The sequence below is a fragment of the Pyrus communis genome, chromosome 1 (assembly GCF_963583255.1).
Source record: "Pyrus communis chromosome 1, drPyrComm1.1, whole genome shotgun sequence".
Lineage (NCBI taxonomy): Eukaryota > Viridiplantae > Streptophyta > Magnoliopsida > Rosales > Rosaceae > Pyrus > Pyrus communis.
The window spans coordinates 13,405,582-13,417,865 of record NC_084803.1 but is presented as its reverse complement, the minus strand read 5'-3'; the positions used below and the strand labels follow the sequence as shown (position 1 = coordinate 13,417,865).

The 12,284-nt window shown below is 35.0% G+C and overlaps 1 protein-coding gene across 1 annotated transcript; it reads right to left on the bottom strand.

Moving 5' to 3' along the window:
* Positions 1-4,720: 4,720 nt before the first annotated feature.
* LOC137719622 (cytokinin dehydrogenase 3-like) lies at positions 4,721-7,623 on the bottom strand. The gene is made up of 5 exons (XM_068458658.1): positions 7,020-7,623; positions 6,394-6,521; positions 5,721-5,996; positions 5,286-5,554; positions 4,721-5,039 (listed from the first exon to the last, which is right to left on the bottom strand). The coding sequence occupies exons 1-5, from the start codon at positions 7,606-7,608 to the stop codon at positions 4,748-4,750; spliced, it is 1,554 nt and encodes a 517-aa protein (XP_068314759.1). The 5' UTR covers positions 7,609-7,623; the 3' UTR covers positions 4,721-4,747.
* Between the last annotated feature and the right edge of the window lie 4,661 nt (positions 7,624-12,284).

Genomic DNA, 12,284 nt, shown 5'->3' with positions numbered 1-12,284 from the left:
TTGAAACTCTGTAGATAGCGGGGGGTCGATGGTGTCAATAAAGCGGGTACTTTCAGTGAGGGGTTTTTTTGACTTTTTACTCGGCGCCGAGTGCTAAACCTAAACGGGCCGGCAAATGAGTTTGGGTTGGGCTGATCCCATTCTATCCAAAGTTCTGGTGGCAAACGAGTTTTGTTCCATATAATTTCTTCATCTAATTCGAATTTAGCAACACGTGAAAAAATGAGCGTAGGATAGAATTTGGAATAAGGATATCATAGGTAAAGTAAGAGTGGCTACAATTAAAGATAAGATGAGAAAAAATTGGTTAAGGTGGTTTGAACATCTGAACCAAATTACAGATGTTTCGGTTAGAAGATGTGACTATGAATGGAGGCTCAGGGCAAAAGGAGTAGATAAAGACCTAGGAGAACTTTGAAATAGACCATAAGAAAAGATGTGGAGTACTTAGAGTTGACGGAAGACAATGCAAAACCGAGTGTAGTAGTGTTCTAAGGTTTATGTAGCCGGCCTCACTTATTATAATAAAACATAATGGTAGTTATTGTTGTTGATCCGTTAACTTGTTATGTTGATTTCGTGTAAGAAATTCGTCAAATTTATCTTTTCTTAACATATATTGTGCACGTTATCGTTTCATAGAAGACATTAACTCATTAATTTACGAATATTCTTGAATCGGAGCAACTTTCTAACCATAAGAATGAAAAACGTGATGTGATAAAAAACAAGGAATGAAAAAGGTGGCTTGGGAAAAAAACAAATACTGCTACATAAACAAAAGGGGAGTGAGAGTTAGTTGCTTTCATTGGTACTTACCATTAAATAATGCCACGAAGACTAAATTTATAGATAAAATGATAAATTAAATGATGTTTCATTGATAAAAAAAAATGAATATATTTATCAACGTTTAAGTATTAATCCAATCACTAACTTCCAAGTAATTTAGTTTACAAATTTTGTCTGCTAACATTACCTTACAAATAGGGATGGCAATTTAACCTGTCAAATCCAACCCCCGCAAGTAACCGATCCAAATGGTTCGGTTTCGGGCATAAAATTTTGGGTATTTTAATGTTATGGGTAACCGTCAGGTAAATTTTTCGGTTTCGGGTTCAGTTATGGTTATTGGGGTATCCGCCCCTAATCCATACCCAAAACGGAACCATTTCATCTATGAATAAAAAAAATATAAATATTTATTATATGAAAAGGGGTTGTTAATAATCATGCATTATTAAATATGAAATTAATTATTTGCTTTTATATCATTAATAATAGAAATTATATGCTTATAATTTCACGAGTGTAAATGTTTTCTTAGTAATAAATTTTTAATATTACTTATTAAATGCATTGTATCAATTGCATTAATAATAGCAATTTATTTAATATCGTTTTTTTAATATTCTTCATTTAGTTAATAATATAAATAAATATATAAATATCAAATGGGGAAAACCGTTTCTCAATCAAAAATCTGTCAATCGACAGATTCTGTTATGGGAAAAACCTGTTCAGTGATTCTACAAGTTCGAATTTGGAGAAAATAAACGAATTTGGATATGAAGATGGCACATCCGAACCCAATCCGCTTCATTGCCATCCCTACTTACAAATTCTTTATGGAGCGTTTTGTGTTGCTTCATTTTCATGGAATAGCATTTTATAATGCAGCTGCCTCGAAGCTATGGAGAGGACAAAGTCATCATCTGTCTTTTTTTAATTATTATTATTATGTTTTTTTCACTTTTAGTTCGCACAGTGTGTGAATGTCTGGATCCTGTCTAACAAAAATCAACGAAGACAGCCATAGAACACCATGGAAAAAGCTAATGTGATGACGGCCCTTTTGATGTCTCCTAGTTGCCTGCAAGCTGCAATTGAGTCGTACAGGAGCTTTTACACTGTGGGGTTTTAGAATATGAATTAATGAGATAATTGTGTACTTAGCTCATTCTTTAAGCACCCCGTAGTCTAGTAATTGTGTTAATTATTGTCGGTTTTTGTCACTTTGCTTCAATGACGTAAGGGAAAGCAATATCATTACATGTTTCATCGCTTCTAAGCTATTTTAAAGAGAAGGTTGTCATCAATTTTGACAAAATGTCAATTGTTCTTCTATTTATTTTCCATTCAATAAAAAATGTTAAAATAATACCAACAAAATAGTAATTAACAATTAACTTTTTATTAACAAACGATATTTTACAGTTATCTACACTAAAGTAAAGGGAGACTTTGAATCCATGAAGCAATGAGTTGAAAAGAAAAGTTCTAACCACCTGAATAAGTCACTACTTGCAACAAGTATGGGTTCGGTTTAAAAGTGTTTTTAAAATGATTGACATGTTTTTTTATGAAAATGTTTTTTGAACCAATATTTAGTAAAAATGCAAGTGAATCCTGGAAAAGTATTTGAAGTGCTAGAAGCACATAAATGATGCTTCTTGCAAGATGCATTGTAAGTGCTTTTATAACCCATAAAACAATTTTTTCTAAAAACACTTTTAGTCATTTTAAAAGCACTTCTAAATGAGCCCTATTATTTTAGAAACAATATATATACTCATATTTTTCTCTTTGACTAGCCTGTAACTTCCCTAGCAAAAAGGGGTGCGATATCCATACACCCCATTTTACTTGTCACACACCTCTTTAATTTTTGACCGTCGGATCAAATGAATTGAAGAAGATCAACGGACATAAATTATCAAGGGGTGTGTGAGAAGTAAAATGTGGTGTGTGGATAGCACACCCCTAGCAAAAATTGTCCTGCATGTATAGCATGTCCAATATGGCGTTGTTTATTGATTAAAACGACAACATCAGAAAAATTATTGTATGTGCCGGTTACACCTAAAATTTCTAGATTGAGCTTGAATAAAGGGACACTCTTTAGAAGTTCATTATGATAATCTAAGTAGTTTATTTTTAAGTTCACTCAAAATCATCTCCACAAAAATCACTCCAAATTGGAAATTATTCGACCATTTAGTTAAGTGCTTTCTGAAGGCATTAGTTTAATTAGATGGCTCAATGGTTTCACAAATTTTTTTTTTTTTGTAAGAATGACGCAAGGTGCAAATACAATGTGTGGTGAGTATAAGAAATCCCTCTACGTATGAACTTAAAATTACTTAATGATAGTGAACTCCAGATATGAATGTGGAAACAAATTATTACAAAACCGACCATGCACATTATAAAAACTTTTGTGAGATATGATTTGCTTTATTGCTTAACTAAAGGGGAAATTAATTAGTGCCTTTCTTTTTAGAAGTTTGTTTTATGTGAACGTGCGCATCGCAGAGCATGATCGAGTGCAAAGGGAGGGGACGGTGTCCTTTTTCCAAAAACGGAGCTTTAAAAAAAAAGGATTGATGCATATTCTGCTAGCAATTATGTGCTTTTTCTTCTTGTCTGGGAAATTTAGTTGTAATTAAGTAGTTCAGAAAACATCTTAATTATATTGTTACTACTCATTAGTTGAGCATTAGCAAAGGATGCAAAGTCCAGATTTTATGGTGGCTTCTACTTTAATGTCTCCTGCTTGCCAGCAGGCTGCAATGAGAGAGTTGGAAAACAATCTAATTTGCCCTTCATTAACAAAACCCTAGCTGTCTTTCGGCATTGCAGTACTATAACTTTATTAAAAAAGCAGCATATATAGAGTTCTCAGCCAACAGTTTTGTCCAATTTTGGATGGGGAAATTCCTGAAAATAGTCACTCCTTTGTTCTAAATTGCTGTGTTGGGTGATTTTTACTTTTCTGGCCAAGTGACTCAAGTCATCGAATTTGGTTTTTTGGGCGATGAATGTGATATAATTTTTCATTATCCTGTTTCTGACATTGCATTAAAAGCTTTACTAAAGTTAGTCCAGCTTATTTCCTAATTGTTTGGTGCAACAAACACACCCTAGTTGTCTTTTATCACTGCAGTACTATAACTTTATTAAAAAGGCAGAATATCTAGAGTTCTCAGCCAACAGTTTTGTCCAATTTTGGATGGGGAAATTCCTGAAAATAGTTACTCCTTTATAATGGATTCAAATAGTTCGATTTTAAGGCATTTGAAACGTGATCAGTTTATGTGAGTGTATAGTATGTATACGAAAATCTCACTAAATTAAGCATTTAGTTTGGCTAAATGATTTTGATGAAAGGTTAGAAAGGGGATATTGATCATTCGGTCGAATAACTTATTCTTAGGTTTGTAAATTAAGTCATATTATGAGTTTTAAGGATGTATTAAATTTTTTGTTGATGACCATGAATTAATATAGTTTTCTTGTCGTTTTGGAGGACCATTTCGATGGAGCTGTTTAGATGGGTCCCATGAGGGGTTGGCATGTTGAAACTTAGCACTGTCTTGTTCCATATATCGTCCATTAAGTGCAGAAAAAACCGATTATCCTTTTTTGTATGTGAACTTCTATATTATTGACTACTAGATGTTAAATAGGGCTTCCGAACCCAGCCTGTTTTTCACTTTTGTAGGGCATACGTGGCAGGAATCTAACAACTACTGGGGTTACAGATAGCATATTGTACTGCACAACTTCATCTACATTCTCCAACATAATAAAAGAACAAGATCTAACAAATTAATTAGAAATGCTAAATTCATATTTTACCATATCATAACTAAGTTTACAAAAACTAAAATAAGATAACTTTAATAATTAATTTTAACAAATACTATAGCTACCTTAGCTTACTAAACGAACATAATATATAAGATTAATTATTGAAAATTCTTTGTCCTGGAGAGAGTATCCTCTTGGGGTCGAACAAAGCTTTCTTCTTCAGGAAGGCTTTCCATTTAGAGCCAAAGTGGTTTATCCAACCTTGCTGTGTTTTTATGTGAGGAAGGTACTGCTTAACCTCTAAACCAGCCCTGTCACAAAACCCTAATATCTCTTCGTTTTGCTCCTCAAATGCTTCCCAATCGTCAAACCCACTTGAATGCAAAAATCCTACGGTGTAGAAAACATCTTCTTGAGGTATAACCGCTGACATCCTGTCATCCCATCTGCAATTTAAATAACATAAAAAGGTTCATTATTAATTTGTGTGTAAATATCAAGGCAGCGGAACTTACGATTTAATTGAGTAACACTTCTGTATGGACCACATTTATTTACCGGTCATTTTACTTGGCCTCTTTAAAAAAGACGAAGGTGCTCACTTTGTGAGATCACGAGGAAACCCGACCGTCTGTAAATGTGGTCCTAAATAATTCTATTCATTTTGCGTGCATCTTAGAAATTAATCTTACTTGGTCCGGTTCATTGGATAAACGAGGACTGGTCCTGTGGTAATGTTTCTCCTGAGAACAATGTCCTTGAACACTCCTGCATCAAAGTCCGAGATGCTACTTTTTGGAATAAAAAGATTCAGCCATGGATGAGGGACATCCCATTGTCCTTGTGAGTGAAGCTTTTCCTCTCCACTTCTAACTCTATTCAGAAAATCGACATAAGACACATCCTTCTCAAACAAAAATCCAGGAAGAAAGCTCAACCCTTTGAATAGAAGTTCAAGTTCCTACATCAAAACAAAATTTATAGTCACTAAAAGTAAAATTTGGGTCGCGCGCACTTAATTTGACACATATATTTACTATACAAGGCATATATATGAAATTATCACAGTGAACCGTGTACTTAATATCGCATAATCTTTTATTTTATTTATTAAAACATTAACGTACCTTCTTCACGGTCGTTTCAGTGTGCTCGTCATAGTATTTGGATACTTCCAGACAATAAATGATGCCCCGTTTGGTTACAAGAGAAATAATTCTTGAGTGAGAAGATTGTGGAAAAAAGGAGGATCTCCAATTATCCGGAGGACCCTGGTTCAACATAAGTGAACCTTCCAAATAATCGAGGGCGTTGCTTTGTTTTCTTCCGTTGAGAGAAATTAAACGTTCTTGGTCTCTGGCAAAGGTAGAGAAGTCACTGTAAAGCATTCGTACCCACTTGACCTACAAACAAATTGATCACCAAATTTAACTGATTGAGACATATAAAATATAAATTATAATCAATCATGTAAACAACACTTTTATGTTAGGAGAAATGGTGTTAATAGGGTTCCACCACTAAACATAAAAAGGGAAAGAAAAGGGGATTAAATTAAGAGGTTAATTTAACTTAATTACGTGATGGCTTTGATGATCATGTCTCTAAGCAACATAGACAAGTCATTTTATATTGAAAAGTTGAAAAGTGCAATATTAATTTATTGAGTTCATCCGCATCACAAATTGGAATTCGTTTACTTAGGTGAAAGTGGGAACAAAATATATGACTAGGCTAGAGAAAGTCTAAGTCAAAATATGAATATGGCTGCAGCCGGCTGCTAAACTAGTATATACTTACCCTCTTAGGTGCTGGCTCTAGGGAAATTCTTGCCCTAGTTATAATCCCAAATTGACCTAATCCTCCGAGGACTCCAAAGAAGAGCTCGGAGTTTTTTTGTGGGGAGCAAGTCACAAAATCCCCTTGTCCTGCAAGACAAAAGAAAAATACACACAAACCTAATTAGTGCTTGCATGCAAAGTTATAAATTTGCATTAACTTTTATTCAAAAAATTATGCAGTAAGTTAGACTTAATTTTTGAATGATTCTTCGATGCAACTGTCACACAAATTGTAAATCATTAATTGATAATAAGGATCAAGCTGGTGGTGTGAACTTATCCCTAACGTTTTCCAAACGTGTGGGACCATGGGACAAGCTTCAAACGTTAGTAAAATGCGTTCAGAAACAACTGTACATTCATGTTTCTTAACAACCATATTTTTGTATCTTAGTATTCCACAATGTTGTTTTTATGCTGTAACACATTAATATTATTACAAAAATGGAGATAACAATTAAGGAAACGATAATTACCAAAAACAGAAATTAGAAAATTAGCAATTACCAAAAAAGGATTAAGAAAACAATATATAAGTTAATTACCAAAAAAAACAATGAACAAATAAATTCACATAATTCATACCAGTGACAACATCCATTTCATAAACATTGGTAATCTGAGGACCAAACCGGAAGGCCGAGCCGCTGATGCCAGCGTTGGAGAGAGTCCCGCCAATGGTTAAGTAAAGGTAGTCGGTCCACGAGACCGGTGTAAGTCCATGTTCTAATGTGGCATGCAGCACATCAATCCAAAGCTGTCCACCTCCCACATCAGCATAATTATCATTATTATTAATATTAATACCCGAATTTTTAGAAGAATTAACACTAATTCCAGATACATGTGGACGGTAATTTTTCAGTGAGGTCATGTCCACCACAACACCGTTCGGGGCCATGGCCTGTCCTCTGGTGGAATGACCATGGCCTCGAGCAGCTATGCTGAAAGGAGTCGAAACTTTGTTTGAGAATTTGATCAAGCTTGAAATGTCGTTTATGGAAGCTGGGTACAAAACGGCTGCTGGGTTGTATCTATGAATGTGACCAAAATCACTAGAAGCTAATTTAATGGCTTCTGGATCGTCACGAAGTTTATAACCCATGGTGAAAATCAGACCGCTCAGAATGATCAAGAATATGAGTAATGTTGGGAAGGGAAAACTCTCAGCCATTTTAGGTTTTGTTGAGAGAGAGAGAGAGAGAGAGAGAGAGAGAGAGAGGTTTGGTTTTGGAGATAAAGGCAGAGGTGTGCATATAAATAGACAAATAAAGCTGCATGAGAACCAGGATAGAAATTTCGCAGCGACGTCGTCATGGCGTAACAACTATATACTTTTTTCTTTCAAAGATACGCAAGGACGAGGCCTTGGATCTCACTGTTGTTTTTCCTTGCAATCTCACGAATTACTCGTGCAATGGAATCATGAAAATAAAACGGATAATGTTATTTAAATATATAAAATTAATATATTTATTGATACACAGTACTCTAATATAGGTGAAACCCGTATGCATATAATTATAATCATTGTGTCCATTTCTATTAAAGAGTACCAGTCAAATGTATCTAGATAGTTTTATTGAATTGCAATACTGGAGAAAATTGGAATACTTGCCTTTCAAACTTTTTATTTTGGACGAAATTTGTGATAGTGTTACCCAAAATTATTATAACTCCACATTGTAATATTTAAAATAAATAGTTTTAAATTTTTAGTTGAAAACCAATGCTCACATAGCTGACACATTTTTTTACACACTCCATAATAAACGTGAACTACGCAAAATCTATCTATTTCAGCAACGCATGTTAGTTTTGAAATAGGAATAAAAGTTTTCACTCTTTAACGTTTTGTATACGTTTTTTGAATGCATCAGAGAGTATGATGGCCACCCACAGAATTCCAACTCCATTAACCCTGTGGGCCATTAGGAGGGTTCAGATTTCTTCATCTGTGGGCCAATTGGAGACCAAGTTAGCTGCGTTTCGGCCGTTGGATTGTGATCTCTAGGTCAAGAAATGTCAAGGTTGGTCAATATATAATGGTTACTCGATCGTTATTTGTGTATTTGTTTTCTCTCTCCCCCTCCCTTTTTTATTAAGGATGGATGGCGGTCAAATTTTGGTAATCATCAAAAGAATCTATAAGATTTTCCATTCGGGGATACAGAGGAACTTTAGAACCAAGGCATCGATGGATTTTGTGATTCATAGATTTAATTTTTAACAAAAACAAAAGTGGGAGACATAAATCAAAGTTTTTCTTCAATGAAAGATTTGTTGTGTGTATCTACAGCTACAAGTTAGGGGAAAAGTCAATTTGGGCATAATTACATGCAGCCCGTGTTTGTCTAATATGTCATTCGAAATTCCCTTGTGTTTCAATGCATATAATTATATAATCTCAATTTCTCAGCAACAACACATGACATAACCATGCATGCTTATTTCTTGGCTTATTAAATTAATCAAATTGTTTTCCATCATGAACGAGTAATGCTAAATATACCATAAATATAATGGCATAAATACTATGCAAGTTCCAGCTCTATTTAACAATTGCTAGTAATAATTAAAAGGGTAAATTATACTTTCATACTTCAGGTTTGGGGTCTATTTCAATTTCTTACAACATCTTCAAAACATTTCACTTTCATACCTTAAGTACTATTTTATTTCAAAATAATACCTCCGTTACATTTGTCATCCATTGATCTGTTAAATGCTGACGTGGCTGCTACATATATGCCACGTGGCTGCCAAATGTCTGCCATGTGGTAAATAAAATATTTTTTTAATTTTTTTAAAAAAACCTGAATTTTTTCAAAAAAAAAAAAATGAAACCAGTGCCTCTATCACATCCCGCCCCGGGGCGGATCACTTCCCGGGCCCGCTCCACCACCGTAGCACGATATTGTCCGCTTTGGGCTTACCATTCCCTCACGGTTTTGTTTTTGGGAACTCACGAGCAACTTCCCAGTGGGTCACCCATCATGAGATTGCTCTAGCCCCCTTCTCGCTTAACTTTGGAGTTCTTAAGGACCCCGAAGCCAGTGAGCTCCCAAAATGCCTCGTGCTAGGTAGGGATGGGAATATACATTTATGGATCACTCCCCTGGGCGATGTAGGATATCACAATCCACCCCCCTTAGGGGCCCGACGTCCTCGTCGGCACACACGCGGCCAGGGTTAGGCTCTGATACCAATTATCACATCCCGGCCCGGGGCGAATCACTTCCCGGGCCCGCTCCACCACCGTAGCACGATATTGTCCGCTTTGGGTTTACCATTCCCTCACGGTTTTGTTTTTGGGAACTCACGAGCAACTTCCCAATGGGTCACCCATCATGGGATTGCTCTAGCCCTCTTCTCGCTTAACTTCGAAGTTTCTACGGAACCCGAAGCCAGTGAGCTCCCAAAAGGCCTCGTGTTAGGTAGGGATGGGAATATACATTTATGGATCACTCCCCTGGGCGATGTGGGATATCACAGCCTCCCCCCCCTCGAGTGACCGTAACCCAGAACCCAAAAACCTGCAACAAGAAGAAGAAGAAGAAGAAGAAGAAGAAGAAGAAGAAGAAGAAGGAGAAAAAAAAAAACAAAAACCCAGTTCGTCCCACCTGAGCCACCCATTTCTCCCATCCCCCATCACCCCTCCCAAAAATGCCCCATCACCCACAAAAATTCCACCCAAGATTAGGTGGATCTACCAAAAAACCAGTCCAAAAATCATCTCAAACTCAAAGTATTTTCAAAATCCACCCATACTAAAAATCACGAGATCCTGACCCTAGGGGGGGGCGGCGAAGGGGGAAGGTCACGCAGCACCAGGGGGGAGGTGGGTCATGGGAAGGAGGTTGTGCGGCGCCCGGGGGGGACGAACTGGGTTTGGGGTTTTTTTTCCTTCTTCTTCTTCTTCCTACTGCTGCTGCTGCAGGTTTTTTTTGTTCGGTTTAAAAAATAAAAATAAAAAATTATTTTATTTGCCATGTGACAGACATTTGGCAGCCATGTCATCATTTAACAGATCAATGGATGGAAAATGTAACGGAGGTATTATTTTGAAATAAAATAGTATTTAAGGTATGAAAGTGAAATGTTTTGAAGATGTTGTAAGGAAATAAAATAGATCCCAAATCTAAAGTATGAAAGTGTAATTTACCCTAATTAAAATGATAAGATAATGTGTTCGACATGCAACATATTATAACTTTATTAATAAATTAATAACTTTTCAGCGTCTTGCATGCATTCATAAAAAATAAAATAAAAAAATAAAAAGCAAGAAAACAATTGCATGCCATTCACACGAGAGAATCTGATGTATAAAATTCACCAGAACTTGTCCCTGCCTGTTTAGTTATATCATAGAGTACAAGTTTATACATTGATGCTACGCAACAGAAATATACATATTATTATCATTATTATTATATATAAAAGAATAAATCATATAGTAATTTATTTGTGTTCTGGGCAATTGTATTTTTGGGTCAGGTTTTGTACTCTCGCACTGTCATGTTTACATGTCGGTCGGGTGTGCTATTTGCACGTTCATTTTTACGTCCTATACACTTTTTGTTAATTTTTGTGATTTAATATTCTTTAATTTATTTGAATCTACGATTGAAAATTAAAAGGATGTATAAGAAGTAAAAAATAGTATGTGTATAGCATCACCTTATATATAGCCAAAGATACTTCCAGATCGCAAGGATTTTCATTAAAAATGTGTGTTGGACTATACTCTAACAAATATATATCCCCATTCAACAGATAATCTTTGACCTATAGATCTCACAGGTAGGATGACTTATCGGGTGGCAAGACCTTCCACCATTCTCTGGTCCATGCATGGTACCATGCATCCATATTCTATTAGTACTTTTTTTTTTAAACAACATTCTATTAGTATTAATCATATAATTAAGAATGTAATCTTGAACACATATGCATATGCTCACCATGCTTGATGTCTAATCATATATTAGTACTATTCGTATAATTAAGAATGTAATCTTGAACACATATACATATTCCTAATTATTGAAGCTAACTAAATTAATTTATAAATTAAAACAATAACTAATAATTAGAGAATCTATAGAATGTGTAGATATAAGTTGATAGATTGTCAGGTTAATTAGGTTATTATAGTGAGGAACAATTTATAAAATCGCGAAACTTAATGGAAAAAACCAAGTACACCTTATCACATGAATAAACAGTGATAGTTAGGTCTTCTGCCTAACAAAAAGGGCTGGAAAATATGGCAGAAAAGGTTGGTTGTATTATATTTCTCTTTTTTATTGGAGCTAGCATATATATAGGAAAAGGTTGGTTGTATTATATTTCTCTTTTTGTATTGGAGCTAGCATATATATAGGCCAAAATCTATTATATACTACCGAAATAGTGATCTTTAGCCATTACTTTAAGAATTCATATAAAGTTGAGAAGACAAATTAAAAATTTAAAGATCAATCCATTGCCAATACTTTAGGATTTTAAATATTGTAGATTACATAATATCTGTTGTCAAATGTAATCATAGTACAGGAGCTTTTCAAATGAAAGAGAGTGAGCATTATTAGATACGACTACACAACCGCTTACACTTGGTGCTCTTTGTTTGTCAATAACTTAATAGTGTGAACTTCACATTGAAAAATGAAGAAATTTTATAGTAGTGGAGCCATAAATTCACGTTAGGATTGAGGGCTCCTTTATACCATGTAAAATCATAATATATATGTATATGTACGTGTGTGTGTGTGTGTGTGTGTGTGTGTGTGTGTATATGTATATATTGAAAAAAAGAGAAAATGGGAGAGAATTTCAGAATGC

Bases quoted from the DNA above. Each gene is read 5' to 3' on its own strand.
- LOC137719622 (XM_068458658.1), bottom strand. From the start codon at position 7,608: ATGGCTGAGAGTTTTCCCTTCCCAACATTACTCATATTCTTGATCATT. The intron at 5,997-6,393 runs GTAAGTATATAC...ATTTGTTTGTAG, and splicing joins TAGAGCCAGCACCTAAGAGG to GTCAAGTGGGTACGAATGCT. The intron at 5,555-5,720 runs GTACGTTAATGT...GTTTTGATGTAG, and splicing joins CTGAAACGACCGTGAAGAAG to GAACTTGAACTTCTATTCAA.